Source organism: Heptranchias perlo, chromosome 10, assembly GCF_035084215.1.
Source record: "Heptranchias perlo isolate sHepPer1 chromosome 10, sHepPer1.hap1, whole genome shotgun sequence".
Taxonomy (NCBI): domain Eukaryota; kingdom Metazoa; phylum Chordata; class Chondrichthyes; order Hexanchiformes; family Hexanchidae; genus Heptranchias; species Heptranchias perlo.
Genome location: NC_090334.1, coordinates 75,509,390 through 75,524,719, shown reverse-complemented (window position 1 = coordinate 75,524,719; position 15,330 = coordinate 75,509,390). Strand labels below are relative to the sequence as shown.

At 45.0% G+C, this 15,330-nt stretch overlaps 1 protein-coding gene across 2 annotated transcripts in view; it reads right to left on the bottom strand.

Annotated features, from left to right (window-relative positions):
- Window positions 1-15,330, bottom strand: part of LOC137326704 (neurexin-3-like) — a 1,580,588-nt gene that overhangs the window by 864,582 nt on the left and 700,676 nt on the right. For both annotated transcript variants that reach the window (XM_067992033.1, XM_067992034.1), the window contains exon 12: window positions 8,133-8,252. In XM_067992033.1, the coding sequence (XP_067848134.1) occupies window positions 8,133-8,252 (120 nt within the window). The remainder of the gene's footprint in view (window positions 1-8,132; window positions 8,253-15,330) is intronic.

The following is a 15,330-nucleotide window of genomic DNA, read 5'->3' as shown; positions in this document are numbered from 1 at the left end:
ACAGTGAGACACTGCCCATCTCTGCACTAAGTAGTGCCTTTGGTCTGATATCCACCTTTCCTCTCACAACACGCCCAAGAAGGCAACATTTGAGAAATAAATAGCAGTTTGATTCTAATAAATTAAGTTCAGAGGATACCAATTTTTCTAAGTAATATTTTATGCAGATAAGACAAACGGAAAAGGAAAGAAACATATGAGGGATAATCAATTTGATGCCACAACAGGGGGACTTCAGGATCTTTCTCGGTAGATGTTAAGATGGGCCCAATGGTCTTCCTGATCTGCAATTACCTCGTGATTACCTTGTAATACAGAACACCACCATTTAAGGTGCAAATGGGTGAGGAATGCCATCTGGTCTATCCTAGCTCATCCATCCAGAAAAAAGCCTACTGTTCCCATCATCAGCTGTTTCTTAAATGATTCAGAGAATCAGAGAATCTTACAGCACAGAAGGTGGTCATTCGGCCTGTCGTGCCTGTGCCGGCTCTTTGAAAGAGCTGTCCAATTAGTCCCACACTCCTGCTCTTTCCCCATAGCCCTGTAAATTTTTCCCTTCAAGTATTTATCCAATTCTCTTTTGAAAGTTATTATTGAATCTGATTCCATCACCCTTTCAGGCCATGCATTCCAGATCATAACAACCCTCTATATGGAAAAAATTCTCCTCATTACTCCTCCAGTTCTTTAGCCAATTATTTTAAATCTATGACCTGTGGTTACCGACCCATTTGCCAGAGGGAAGAATTTCTCCCTACTTGCTCTATCAAAACCCCTCATAATTTTGAATACCTCTATTAGGATTCCCCTTAACCTTCTCTGCTCTAAGGAGAACAATCCCAGCTTCTCCAATCTCTCCACATAAACAAAGTCCCTCATCCCTGGGATCATCCTGGTAAACCTCCTCTGTATCCTCTCCAAGGCCTTGATATCCTTCCTAAAGTGTGGTACTCAGAATTGTACACAATACTCCAGCGGAGCCCTAACCAGTGATTTGTAAAGGTTTAGTATGACTTTCTTGTTTTTGTATTCAACGCCCCTATTTACAAAGCCAGGTATCCCGTACGCCTTCTTAACCGCCTCTCCACGTTATTCCTCCCAAAGTGCATCGCCTCACACTTACCTAAATTAAATTACATCTGCCATGTGTCTGTCCAGTTCACCAGTCCACGTCCTCCTGAAATCTGCTACTATCCTGCTCACTATTTACTATGTTGCCAAGTTTTGCATCATCTGCAAACTTCAAAATTGTACTCCCTATACCCAAGTCCAGGTCATTTACATATAACAAGAGAAGCAACGGTCCTAATAGCGACCCCTGGGGGACCCTGCTCCATACTTCTCTCCAGTCAGAAAAACATCCGTTCGCCAATACTCTCTGCCTGCTTAGCCAATTACGTATCGAAGTTACCACCATCCCTTTAATCCCAGATGTTTCCATTTTCTGAATAAGTCTGTTATGTGGCACACAACATGATTCCATGGCTTTTGCCATCAACCCCTGGGAGACCTTTCCACATGTTCATCGAGCTTTTTGTGAAGAACTTTCCGACATCAATCCTGAATTTGCCTTCCACCAATTTGAATCTGTGCCCCAAAGTTCTATCAGAGTTTAATTTGAAGCAATGTTCCTTTTTTTTTTGTGCCGTTTAATATCTTATATAACTGTTTGAAATCCTCTCTTTCTGGACTGAAAAGCCTAAAGCAACCTTGAAAAGTGATATTTTTCAACTGCTTTCTTTAAAAGAATACGAGTGCCAGTGTAATTCTAGCAGGGTCAGCCAGGAGGTTAATTGTTTTACGCAGTCTCACATACTTATTCATGAGCTGTCCCGGAAAGCAAAGTTAGTGTGACAGGTAAGAAAGACTGCGACTGTGTTATGAATGGATGGATGCTGTTCTCCCCGTTCCCCTGTTCTCTCAGCTTTCCAAAATAATACTTCATACATGCATAAGAGAAAAAACACAACCAAAGTTAATGCTAGGGCAGTTTCTATGAATAAATAGCCACATTCTGTGCCAAACAGCCTGGAATTGGTAAGTTCTTGGCTAAGTGAATTATGCAGGCATTGACCTGTAATGACGATGAAATGCCAAGCAGCTGAAGAATTGTAGCGCGTTTTTGTGTACGTCCTATGGAGGATATATTGGAGTAGATTTTTTTGTCTTCACTTGAGCGGTGGAGCAATTTGCCCGTCTGTTGTACAACCCGAGGCGAAGATGGAAAGGGTTCAACAACAAGCGTTCCACCAGATTACCGCCCGTGTGGTGAAGCCAAAAATGTTCCCCATTGACGCCACATCTACAGATACCTGAAGGTTCATCGGTGGAGAATGAGTCAAGTCCGTATTCCTTACTCCCTAACTAATGCTGCAATTTTAACTGGCTGCTTTCATTCATTCAATCTCATGAGTCACCAGCATGCTATTTGCAAGGAAAGATACCACCAGTGGCCTTTGTAAATGCACATACATGTTCAGTTTATTCTTCAATCAAAGATTTAATTCAATAAGTCAGGATTCCTGCAAGTCAGAGGACGGAGGATAACCCAGTCAATCGCAGGACTTAGTCTGAGCTCTCAGTCCGATCTCTCCTCAGCTCCCCGGCACAATGTGCACACTCGGCACAGTGGGGTGGAGTTTCCACTCGTTTTACACCAGTAATATCACCGAGGCCCGGGTGGAAATGGTCGAAGCAGCGCAAAAGATCGGGGAATTTTAAAAAAACAAGTGAGTTACCGTCCCAAAACCACTTACTTTAGGGTTTTCCCACCATCCTTTACGCCGGTTTAAAATTCAATCCACCCACAAAACTGGCCACGTCCCCAGGTCGATATTGCGAGATTCCGCTGGTTTGGAAAGGCTCTTCAAATTGTGCTCATTCCCTTAGGCGCACAGGCACTAGCAGGCGTGTTTTAAAAGTATTTAATTTACTAAGAAACTAACTAGTGCACACCAATGAAACTAATAAATGGTTCAGTATAATCTTTTTTAAGTCATTTTCAGTGATTTCAAATCAGGTTACTCACAGGTGGAGGACTGGACACCCCCATTTAAAATGCTTATTTTTTCTGATAAACCCATTTTCAGCTGTATTAATACAACTGCACCAGGTCACCACTCTTAAACACATCAAGGAATATTTTCTAATGCAAGGGGGAAAGAAAAGAAATGATTACACTCTATTACGCTGCCCGATTGCACTGATTCATGGAAGATTTTACGTTTGTGGTTATGCAAATGCATTTTAGCGGAAACTTGAACTGTAACCTAACCAGCGCATTTTGGGCACAATTTCCCGGTTGCGCCCAAAGCGGAAACTCTACCCTATATTTAAAAATACATTTCCCACTCCAATGGAGACCCGCCACGTTGAGTTTCCTTCATTCATTCCAGGCTGCTCTCGAGTCATCAGAAATGGGGGGGAGCCACCGGCAACTCAGGGCAGCTCCGTTTATTTTAACCAGGGACCCTCTGCCCAACTTCAGACCAGAGCCATGACCACGGGAAAACATACAACCAAGTGGGTATGCTGTTGGAAATCTATTTTTAAAGATAGCGGTGAGGAATGAATTCCTTTTTTGTTTACCAGTCATTGGGTGAGTACTTTGAACAGAAACTCTCAGGAACCCCCATCTTAACTTCCGAATGACTCTCTCAGGTACAAGGAGGAAAACACTGCAGATAAAGGTTTTTTTTGTTATTAGGCAGCAGCAATGCAATTGACCTGCTGGTAAGTCAACAAATAAAGCAAAATATGGAACGCACAATTCTTGAGACAATGTGCGCTCTGCTCAAATCCATGCAGTCAGAAATCGGAGGATCTTGAAGAGCCTCTGGGACCCCATCTTTCGGGGACCATTCTGGGTCTGAGGACCCCCATATCTTGCAAATTTATGCTCCCAGACTTTACTTCCACTTTATCTCTGGGGTGGGGGGGGGGGGGGGGGCGGTGGAGAGACACATAGTGAGTATCCACGGGTGTAGAGTTACAACATAACTAGGCACTAATTCACAGTGGGAAGTCGGAAAAATACACTTGTAGCTTTTCTTGCAATATTTGCAATTGGAAGGAAAATACAGAATTTTAAAGAGCATTTTTGCTGTCCCAGGAAATTAGCTGTGACCGTACTGGAAATACGATTTTCATTCTTTCACTGATGCTTTCCCACACAAATGTGATAAATATCTGGCACAAAATAAGTAAATGAACAGGCCTGATATTCACGAGCACTAGAATAGTCTGTAACAATTGTGATGCTGAATACAACACTCCAATGCACGTAGCATATTTGTCAAGATATATCAGACAATGCAATACGTAAGCAGATAAAAAAAAAATTAAAATTTTCGACACTGCTCTTTTCCCACCTTGTTAGTTTCTGGGTATAAACTTCAGGGAACTGATTTCATGCAAGGAAAATACAAAAAAACAACAGTACTTTTACTTGTTTAATCAGGAAAGTTGCAGCATTGCTGATTTCAGTAAGACTGACAGAAATAACAGAGACCTGTGAAGTTATGTGATTGTTAGAATAAAATTATTATTGGCATAGGTGGGGGTTTGGTTCAACTGTCCCTCCCATCCAAGGTTCCTGTTCTCCCATGTGCTGCCACAGAGAGGCAGTAAAATGAGTCCAGGCGCCTTCCCCGAGAGAATGGATGAAAGTCAGGGGGAGAATTATGGGCTGTTGGAGCACCACCATCGGAGGCAGGACAGCACGTCACTGCCCACTCTCTCCCAGCTGGGTGGTCCAGGGAAGCCCCCCAAGAAACAGAGGCAACTGAACACTATCCCATCCCCCTTTCCCCATTGGCCTGGCTGACATTGATTGCAGGAGTCTCAGCAAACACATCACGAAAGATACCCATTACCTCAGTAAATAGAAATCTTTCATATTTTCTATTCATTAAAGACTGTCCAGCGAACAGGGCCACTTCTCATCAACACCAATACTTCCATTCAACTATAATTTTGAAAACATTTCTCGCCCTTAACATTATTTAGAAAAACGTATGGGAATTAGAATAGGTTCAATATTCTGTACTGTTGCTGTGGGTTTTTTCCTTTGCCCTTTTTAAAAAAAAACTTTCACCTTCCCCATCCAAGTCTTGTTCAATGACTGTTTTTCCTGATTAATAAGGTGGACATGAAACCTCTCTCATTGCAGAACTGGTTATCGTTCACCAGAGGCAAAGTGCAAATGTCGGTGATTTTTTTTCTGTCTCTCTTTGATTTTCCTTCCATCATTCTCTGACAAAAAGTGCCTCAAGCTCCATTTAGCATCCGAACACCACCCCATCCCCTTTCCCCATTGGTCTGGGTGACAGCCATCGCAGAAATCTCGGAGAACACATCCGACCATTTGGCATCACCGAGAAACCCTTTATCCAAGCTAATGGATCCCAATCTTTCATATTGTCTATTTACCAATGAACATCCAACAAACAGGGCAACATTTCATCAATACCGATATCTCCATTCAAGTGTTGCCCAGATTGAAAATCTCAGTACTATTATCACACATATGAGAGACATGAGGCAATTCTCACATGGGTCAGGCATTATAAACCTTCGGGGCTGAAATCGCGCTCTGCAGTATAAGAAACAAACACAATTGTATCAAATTTATTTGCAATTGTAATGAAGCCCTTTGTTAAAAGAGTGGACAGAAGAATTTATAACAAATACATTAACACAGAGCAGAGAGCAATTCCGACCCCATGAAAAGGCAACTGTCAACAACCCGAACCCGCTCAGATTACTAACCCATACTCTTACGCAGTGAAAATGAGAGGGCTGCAGTAATAGTCTCTTGTCTAAAAGCAGCTCGCAACAAACTGATACATTCCAACAACATCTGCTTTTTGTCATCATACTGTGATAGTCAAACCGGAGAGTGCGATTTGTTTAAAACACAGGAGAGAATAAAACAAAATCACCACAAAATTCGAAACAGGGTGGACATATCGGAGCTGATGAAAACCTTGGAGCTATCTCCAATGCAAACGTGAACCAGGCCCCCTATTTAAACTCCGTCACAGTGTTGCTTGCTTCAACATTTCTTTTAAGCAGCTGAGAAGCATTGAGTTCATCTCAGTCTGACCTTAATACTCTTTAAACCTCTTCCAATGAACACACCTGAACAGGACCTACCTGCTAAAGGTTTGATGCTTCCTCTTTCCTCTTCAAAGGCAAGGATACAAGTAAAATCCTTGTGTGTTTGGACCATAGTGTGCAGCAATTTTTTCCAACATGTTTTATTAAAAACAGATAAGCAATATAAAATAATGTAGCAGAAATTAACGGGGCATTGTGAATATCCACCTGTTTTACCAACCTTTGCAATCTCTCCATGAAAGTTTTGGAAACCAAATGTTGTAACTCATATTGCAGGATGTGCAATCGGGCTGGACGTTAGAAAAGTGCGTGGGTTGTCTGGTGTAGCCACGAGGAGGAAACATTCAGGGTGTGAATGGACTTAGAGCTCAAATTTGGATCCAAATCTAGCCATTTCTGCTCAACAGTCAAACCAGAAAAGGCTGCAAATAGCAACCAAAGCAACTAATGACCGATTGCCCCATCATTAAATGAATTTTCAAACAAAGAGCAGTTTTCCATTGCTGCAACACTTTGTTTTTTTAAGATTTGTTTTTACTCCCTCCACCTAGTTTATTTTTTCTTCTTCACAAATGTGATAAATATCTGGCAGAAAATAGATAAAGGGACAGGTCTGCTTTTGAGTAATGATGTTGACCATCTACGCTATGATGTCTGTCGTATGTATTTTTTTCAAAGTTATCAGCAATGGGTTGCATAAGCAATGAATGCTTGAGCAGGTGACAGGTTTTAAATGGCAGCACTTTCACATTAATACTCTTGGAAACCAATGTGTATTGTACTGGACAAGTGGGAGAGTGGGCAGGGCACATCTTTTTGTTCCCATTCCCAGTAACTCCCTCAAAAGCCACTGACACAGGGCAACAAGGAATAATCGTCAACATTCCATTAAAATATCCTGATCAGATATATGGATCAGATGAATACTTTGATAGAAGTGTTTAAAATTATGAAGGGATGGGACAGAATGGATAGAAACAGAAACTGTTGCCAGTGATTGTGGGGTCTAGAACAAGTGGACATAGATATCGAGTTTAAATGTAAGAGATTTAGGACAGGGAGCGGGAGAAACTTTTTGTTTTACACAGAGGGTCTGTGAGGGTGGGGAATGCACAGAGTTAGTGATTGAAGTAGAGACCATTTCAACTTTTTAATTGGTTAGACAGATGGTTCAAGGAAAGGAGCATGAAGGGTTACTGGACCAGAAAGGGCACATGGGATTAGGACCATTGCTCGTATGGCGGATAAACACCGGTACAGACTGTTTGCACCAAAGGGGCTGTTTGCATGTTGTAATTTCTAAGTAATTCCAAGTCCATCAGCACCCCGAAAGAGAAAGGTGGGTTCATGTTTCAGGTGTGCCCCTTCCTCAGAACTTCAGACTGAAACATGGAAGCTTTCTGTCCTCTTTCAGATGCTAATTAATCCAAAGATTGGTTTATCCCGTTGGCCTGAATCCTTTGCTAAGACTCAGTTGGAAACGTTTCCTTTAGACATAGATAGAAAGACAGGTGGATATTTCAAAGCCCCTTCCCAAGACAAGCACAAGTAGGGATGTAGCCAGCCCCTTCCCAGTTTCCTCATAAGTGTCTAATAGATTGGTGGCGTAGATGTAACTACAAAATCCATCAGATTTGCACACCAAGCAGAGAACTAAAAGGGTTTCATTTCTTTTGGCAGCACACTGCTTAAAATGTTTGTGTAAAACTGCTTAGCGCACAATTTTACGCAGTCTTAACCAGTTTATTTTAAGCAGGTTAACGACACTATGTTAGCACACAAAGGAATGTTACACAAAATTTTAACCAGTGAACAACCAGAGAAAATGATGCTCAATAAACACCTCATTTTCTTTCTTCAGCTATGAATATTACCAAGACCTGGGTTATTTTTTTTTCACACCGCCAGTTATTACACGCAGCAAAGACCCTTCGCATCGGAAAGAATTACACAAAGGCACGCCGACGTCAGCCAGGAACGCATGGAAGTAAATGGAACCAATTACTCACGGTCGTTGCACTGACTGCCGCTGTACGAGGTCAGGGAGCAGTCGCACGTGTACCCATCCCACTGCTGGATGCAGATTCCATAGTTGGTGCAGGAGTCCTCTTGGCAGGTTGTGCTGGGACCTTGAAGGAGAAGAACGAAAAGACAGACGATCAACAGTGGCTGGAAACAACAAAGAGCATTTCTCCCTTTCATGCAAGGAGTTTGATTCCACACCTGCACTGAATATCTCAAAACACACGCACACACACGGCTACAAGCCTAACAAGGTTAGGTTGTGAACAACATTCCCTCCAAGGTCTTTGTTTTTAATTCCTGTATTGGAAAATTTGTGTTCATTATGTATTATATATTATATATATATCAAAAGGAGAACAGGTTTTATAGTGAAGTTTTCTGATATGTTGAGATTGGTTTACCAAATGGACACAAAGGGTTGAAACCAGATTTCACAACAGCATTAAGCTGGTTTTAGGTAGAGTTTTCACAACTCATTTTAAGGGAGCTGTATGCCATAATGGTAACAGGTACAGTGATTTGATTATCAGACCCTGGTCGTCCCCATCTCTCCTGAAGCCATTAACCAGTGAAAGGAAAAACTCTGGACTTATTTAACTGTTGAATGAATGAGCTTAAGTAAGTAAAAATGGCTTTCCTCATCTGTGTCTGTCTTAAGGCTCTTGCTGGGATGCGGTTCCACACTCACTGCGCACTCTATAAACCTCTTCCAAGCTCCCAGTCTTTACACGTAAGCCTGGCCAGTGACCGTTGGCAGGTTGTTCAACCAAGGGCAAGGGGCTCATCACAGCTCAGTTCAATCCTGTCCTCGCCCCTTACCCAACAGCCACACATGAAGGGGTGGTGGTGGGGGGGTGGAGAGCGTGGAGTGGTTGTCTCTGCGTTGCAGTTAGAAGGAGCTCGAGCTGATTTTTGAGCTCCTTCACCCAGGGAAGCTGAGGCTAATTGTTTGGATGAGGCCAGCTAAACACTCCAACTGTTCCTTTGGCTGAGATCAGCTAACTAATCACACAGAGTGTTGCCAACACTTCCAGGATTCTCCAAGAACTAAAGATTAATCTCCTGGACAATGCTGCAAGCAACTCAGGGGAGAAAAAATCATAGGGACATTAAAGAAAATTGTGAGCTTTTTTTTTTCATTTTCTTTGAACACTTTCATTTCATTAGTTATTAAAATATTGGAGATTGGGAAAAAAGGCTGTTTGACCAGGCAGGGTGCTTGGAGGTGGGAGGTCATGTGATGAGATCCCCAGGAAGCCATCCAACCAGGGCTGATAACCCCAAGCATAGATTTTCCTGGTCTATATGGATCAATGTCACATTGGGTCCCTTTTCTTAATTAAAAATCATTGGACAACTGAACAAGATGTAGCGATAAAATTATTTTGTCGATGTGATTTCTTCCCAACATTGGCAGAACAGGCATTTAGAATTTGGATTCCAAAGCAGCTAGGTTCCATACCAAGTTGCTTTATAAAGTTCCTCATGAGACAGAGACTGGTGCTGGAAAATCCATTAATTTCTTTCATTAAAATACCCGCACTAGGCCTCATTTATGGCATACAGTTCCTCAAAATAAAATCGACAGGAAATAAAACGGACTCTTTTCCAAATCCAATTATTAGAGTCAGACTGTTTGGGGTATGGTGGGTCACGCTCTCTGAATTCTTGTTGGGGAGCTTTTTCACATTGGAAATGAACTTGGATAAGAACCAAAGGACATAGATTTAAGGTGATTGACAAAAGAACTAAAGGTGACATGAGGAAAAACTTTTTTACACAGCGAGTGGTTAGGATCTGGAATGCACTGCCCGAGGGGGTGCTGGAGACAGATTTAATCGTGGCCTTCAAAAGGGAACTGGATAAGTACTTGAAAGGAAAAAATTTGCAGGGCTACGGGAATAGAGTGGGACTAGCTGGATTGCTCTTGCATAGAGCCGGCGCGGACTCGATGGGCCGAATGGCCTCCTTCCATGCTGTAACCTTTCTATGATTCAATGATTCTAACTTGTGGCATGTTCCAAGGCTGAATAATTCGCAGTACAGTGGGCACAGGCCCAGAACATTAGGTGTCTACTATATCCTCTGATCCAGCATTGGACCCCCGCTTTGCCTGCCAATATAAAAAAAACGAGTATTGTGATCAAAAGGTTTGGAAAATGACTAAAATTTCACTAAAAAATACCGCCAGCATTCTTAATTGATTTACGCAGGAACTTGCGATGCAACTAACTATCAGATCGGCAGTGATTGTATCTGGAACCTTTGAGGGAATGCAGGCTACGAACATGAAGAATACAAATATCACTTTTCTGCATGGAATTGTGATTTTGATAAAAACAAATAACCTGTGTGAAAATAATGTACACGTGAAAGCAGACGACCATCAATAGATTGAAGGGTGGATGAAAAAGGATCGAGAGAGTGAAGCACTGCATTCAGCTACAAGCTCAAAACCAAAACCAAACGGAAATGATACTGAAAGTGCATCTCGTGTAATGCATGGTGCACTGCTGCTGCCACCTCACAAGTCATTTAAGCAGACTGTAACTTGCCCAAGAAATCTGGAGGACACCAGTGACATAATGCCCTGGATTTGCATGAAGGATTGCTCAATAATCACGCTCATCCCAATGCTTTCTCTCCACCCCCCCACCCCCGCCCCACCACAGGTTCTTTTTTTTTTAACATGGGCTTTGTTATCCTGCCAACTCCATTCAATACCTATCAATACTTATTTAACTGGCACTGTCCTTGTAAAAAAGTGTTTGTCAAAAACACTTTGTGGGGGGGGGGGGGGAGGGGTGCAAGAGAGGCCCCAGGAAAGTTGTGCATCACATTCAACATGATAACATCACATGGGAGGGAGGGAAGTCAGCCACAGTGCGTTTGTAAAGAAGTTTGCCAAAAACTCTCTCACAAAAGTGGGTGTCCCTTTAAGGTGCATCATTCGATTTTTCAAATGCCACTGTTAACTGGTTCAGAGCGGGCGGGTGCCAGATTCAGCTGAATGCAGCTCTGATAAACGAAGCTCAAACTGTCAACGCACTGGTCACTGGAGGAAGTTTCCACAGTGGCAGACAGTGCACCTGCTACCGTGTAAATATTTGCAATCTGATTTTTGCAATTTATTTCCCTCCTTTCCTAAAAGCATCGATTGTCTGCTAGAGTACGGTCCTGTTTCTCGGGACTTGGGCGTCGCTGGCAAGGCTGAGCATTTATTGCCCACCTCTGTGTGTGGTAGCAACTTAGTGGCTTCAGATGGCAGTTAAGAGTCAACCACATTGGCGAGGGACTGGAGTCACATATAGGCCAGACCAGGTAAGGACAGCAGGTTTCTTTCCTTTAAGGACATTAATGAACCAGTTGGGTTTTTGTTTACAACAATCCGTCAGCTTCATGGTCACTTCTATTGATTTAAAAAAAACTGAATTCAAATTCTCAAACTGCCATGGTGGGATTTAAACTCATGGGGCTCGATTTTACCAGGCCTGCGGGTTTCCGGCGGGTTGGGTTTCGGGAGCGTGGTCAACACGCTCGGTGAAATTAGTGGGTTGCCCGCGCAATCGTAGCAGGCAACACACTAATAGGAATCAATTACCTGCTCCTCCGGGGTCCGCGCTGCTGGTCTGCGCGTCGGGCGGGCTGCGCATGCGCAGTACGATCTGTCAGCTGGAGGCGCTCTATTTAAAGGGGCAGTCCTCCACTGACAGATGCTGCAACCAATGGAACAAATTACAGCATGGAGCAGCCCAGGGGGAAGGCTGCTCCCAGTTTAATGATGCCTCACCCAAGGTATCATCAGATGGGGTGAGGAGGAGGGCGAAGACAGAGATCTTGCACCCGGCGGGCGGGAGGAAGCGGCCAGCCTCTGCCACCAAGAAGGCCTGGCTCGAGGTGGCAGAGGGGGTCACCTGCGCAACCAACATATCGCCCACCTGCATACAGTGCAGGAGGCGCTCCAATGACCTCAGTAGGTCAGCCACAGTGAGAACACGAAGTCTTTCCCCTACACTCCATCTGCCACAACACTGCCCCAACCCCACATCTCCTTCGGCACCGCCAACACTACTCTGTCACATCACCCCTCATACCCACTCAAACCCCATCCTCATCTTACCTTCACCTACTCACCTCGCCAGTACTCATCCTGCCACTAACACGCGACCCAATCCTCATACAATCTCATGGCTCTATCCCATACTCACCCTCTCGTGCATCTCCCTCACGGCCAGCCTCACTCAACCTGCCACCACCTGTGCTGCAGCCACAGGGCATGCATCACATATGTGCAGTAGGCAGCGTAAGGCAAATGTTTCGTGAGCATGAAGGGGGTGCACAAGGGTGTCGGAGGGTTTGCCATGGGTGTTACCTATATTGAATTTCAGAGCAACAAACAGCACACATTATATTGGCACCACCACTGCCATGTCTCCGCGAATCCTGTCTGTTGTGTCCAATAATGCCCACTCCTGGGTATCACTATGAGGACCCACCACTGATGCCACCCATCATGTTACTGCAGAGTAGATGCAGGTGTATTTGCAGGGCTCTTCCGCGCAGACGACTGAGAGACATCCGAGGTGTAGCCGGCTGCACCCTGGAAGGATGCGGAGGAGAAGTTGTGGAGGGCAGTGGTGACTTTGACAGCGACAGGTAAGCAGTTGGTGCTGGGGCCAGCCAGGAGCCGCTCGGCATGAAAGAGCCTGCAGATCTCCACAACTACATGTCGAGCGAATCTGCGCCTCCGTGTGCACTGCTGCTCGGAGAGGTCCGGGGAGCTGCGCCTCGGTCTGTGGACCCTGTGGCGAGGGTAGTGCCCTCTGCGATGCGTCTCTCTCTGCGGTAGCCCTCCCTCCTGCTGTGCAGGTGGGCGTGCAACAACACCGTGTTGGGGGGCTCCACGTCTCTGCGGCGGACGGCGTGGACTGCGAGGCTGCTGGGGCTGGTCATGCTGTTCGTCCTCCGAGGGTGACCACGCACCACCCATCTGGCAGGTGTTGGTCTGAGGAGTTGTGCAGGGTAGGTGGGTGGTTCCTCGGACTGGGGCTGCAGTTTCGTGTCGGTCTGTCCTCTGGCTTGGCGGGGGGTGGTGGGGGGCAGGGGTTGCCCTATGTGACGCGGTGGCCTCCTGCGTGGGTGAGGGCTCTCCCCCGTGGGGTGCACCTTGGCACCTGCCACAGGCTGCTGGCTGCAACACGCCTGGTTGGAGAGAGACTGTTTCCCCCAGTGTGGGAAACACTCTGCGATGCAGGTGAAATCCCACACTTCCTCTTTTGACAGCTGATTCAGCTCATTAACTGACCTCAACAAGCAAGGTAAGTACTCTCAAGTGGAACCCCGCTGGCTTTAATTGCCTGCGGGATTCCCACCAGCGGGGGCCACGCACGCAGCCCCGCACGTCATCGGGGAACCCGGAAGTGGTCGGGATCGCGGCGCGATCCGGTCACGTGACCGCATATCGGGATTTTCGGGGCCCCCCCGCTGGAAACCCGCAGGAAACCCGACCCTAAAATCGAGCCCATGTTCTCTGGATCATTAATCCAGTGACATAACCACTACACTGGTGTACCCAAGTCAATTAAGAATACGGTCTTATTGTCACCTGATGCCTTCTCTACAAGCCATTCCAATTGATAGCGAGTGTTGGCAGGCTGTTCAACTATGGCAAGACCCTGTCCTCACCTAATTTTCGAGGGCGTGCGCACACACACATACCCCAATGTCCAGTGATCACGACTGGGAACCTGGCTAATTTTTCCCTGCACTAACCCAAGGGCTGTTAGGCTACATGTAGCCACCCTTGGTCACCGCCCTGTCCGAGATTAGCTAACTCAACATAACCCAGAAATTGATTCTGGGACTTTCCAGGTCTGTACTGCTCAGGCACTTATCGCATAAACCTGCCAAACCATCGAGGAAGCACTCACACTTTCTGTTTCTTTAATTTAAGGATATGCAAATTGCACTGTCAAGCCACGATCAGAAGCCACACTGTGCCCTCCATTGTGTGTGCAATCACCTTTAGCAAGGCAGGTTACCATGGCATCAATATCTTTTTAAGCATCAACAGTGACAAATTTACTGTTACCTTTGCTTCCAAACCAAAAGCTGCACGTGAGGAACACCAGAGGGTCGAGTGCAAAAATAACGAAACATAATTATCATGTTTCCTATCATTACCTTCTCTTCACAGAATTGCTTGACACACAATCTGACAACCTTTCAATCATTACATAATTTATCCTGTTCTGGAGCACGATTGATATCGTAACAGTTTTTTGCTAGGTTCAAGCTCCCCTGTTAGCCTCAATTAACCTGCATCTCATATACAAATAGAAGAGAGGAACTCTGAGTCTCAATTTCAGTTCATGTTGAAAGCAGCTCCTTGTTCACAATTTTTCAGAACTATTATATCATGCATCAGTTCATTACGTTCAGTAAAATTAAAGTTCAGACAACACTGCGTCTCGTGCCCCCATTTATACTGCAATAAAGCAGGGCTACTGGTGTTCGGAATTTGTCCCGTTTGCACCACAGGGTGTGTTTGGAGTGCTTGCTTCACCACTGAAACAACCGCATGTGCACGGCCGATCTCTCAACTTTATTCTAGTAACGTGCGTTCAAATTTTGGGTATACAGAGTTGCTGCTATCTTGTGAGTTGATGTTCTGTGTTCCAGAGACATGTGTGCTGCCTTGTTTATGTTACAGCGCTGACTGGACAGCCTCTAGAGGCAGTGGTGTAATATATGGGCTCAAGTCCCTCTCCAGAGACGTGAGCACATAATCTTGACTGACTCTCCCAGTGCCAGTGCTGAGGGAGTGCTGCATTGTTGGAGGTGCCGTCTTTCGGATGAGACATTAAACCGAGGCCCCATCTGCCCTCTCAAGTGGACGTAAAAGATCCCATGGCACTATTTGAAGAACAGCATGGGAATTCTCCATGGTGTCCTGGCCAATATTTATCCCTCAACCAACGTCACTAAAACAGTGACTGCACTTCAAAGGTACTTCATTGGCTGTAAAGTGCTTTGGGACGTCCTGGGGTCGTGAAAGACGCTAGATAAATGCAAGTTCTTTCTTTTTCTTTCTTATAGTTCCATCGATGGACCTTTTCCGATGTCCACCGTACAGGTGCGTACAAGCCCCCAATATGAAAACCCCATTACTAGTCTGTACTG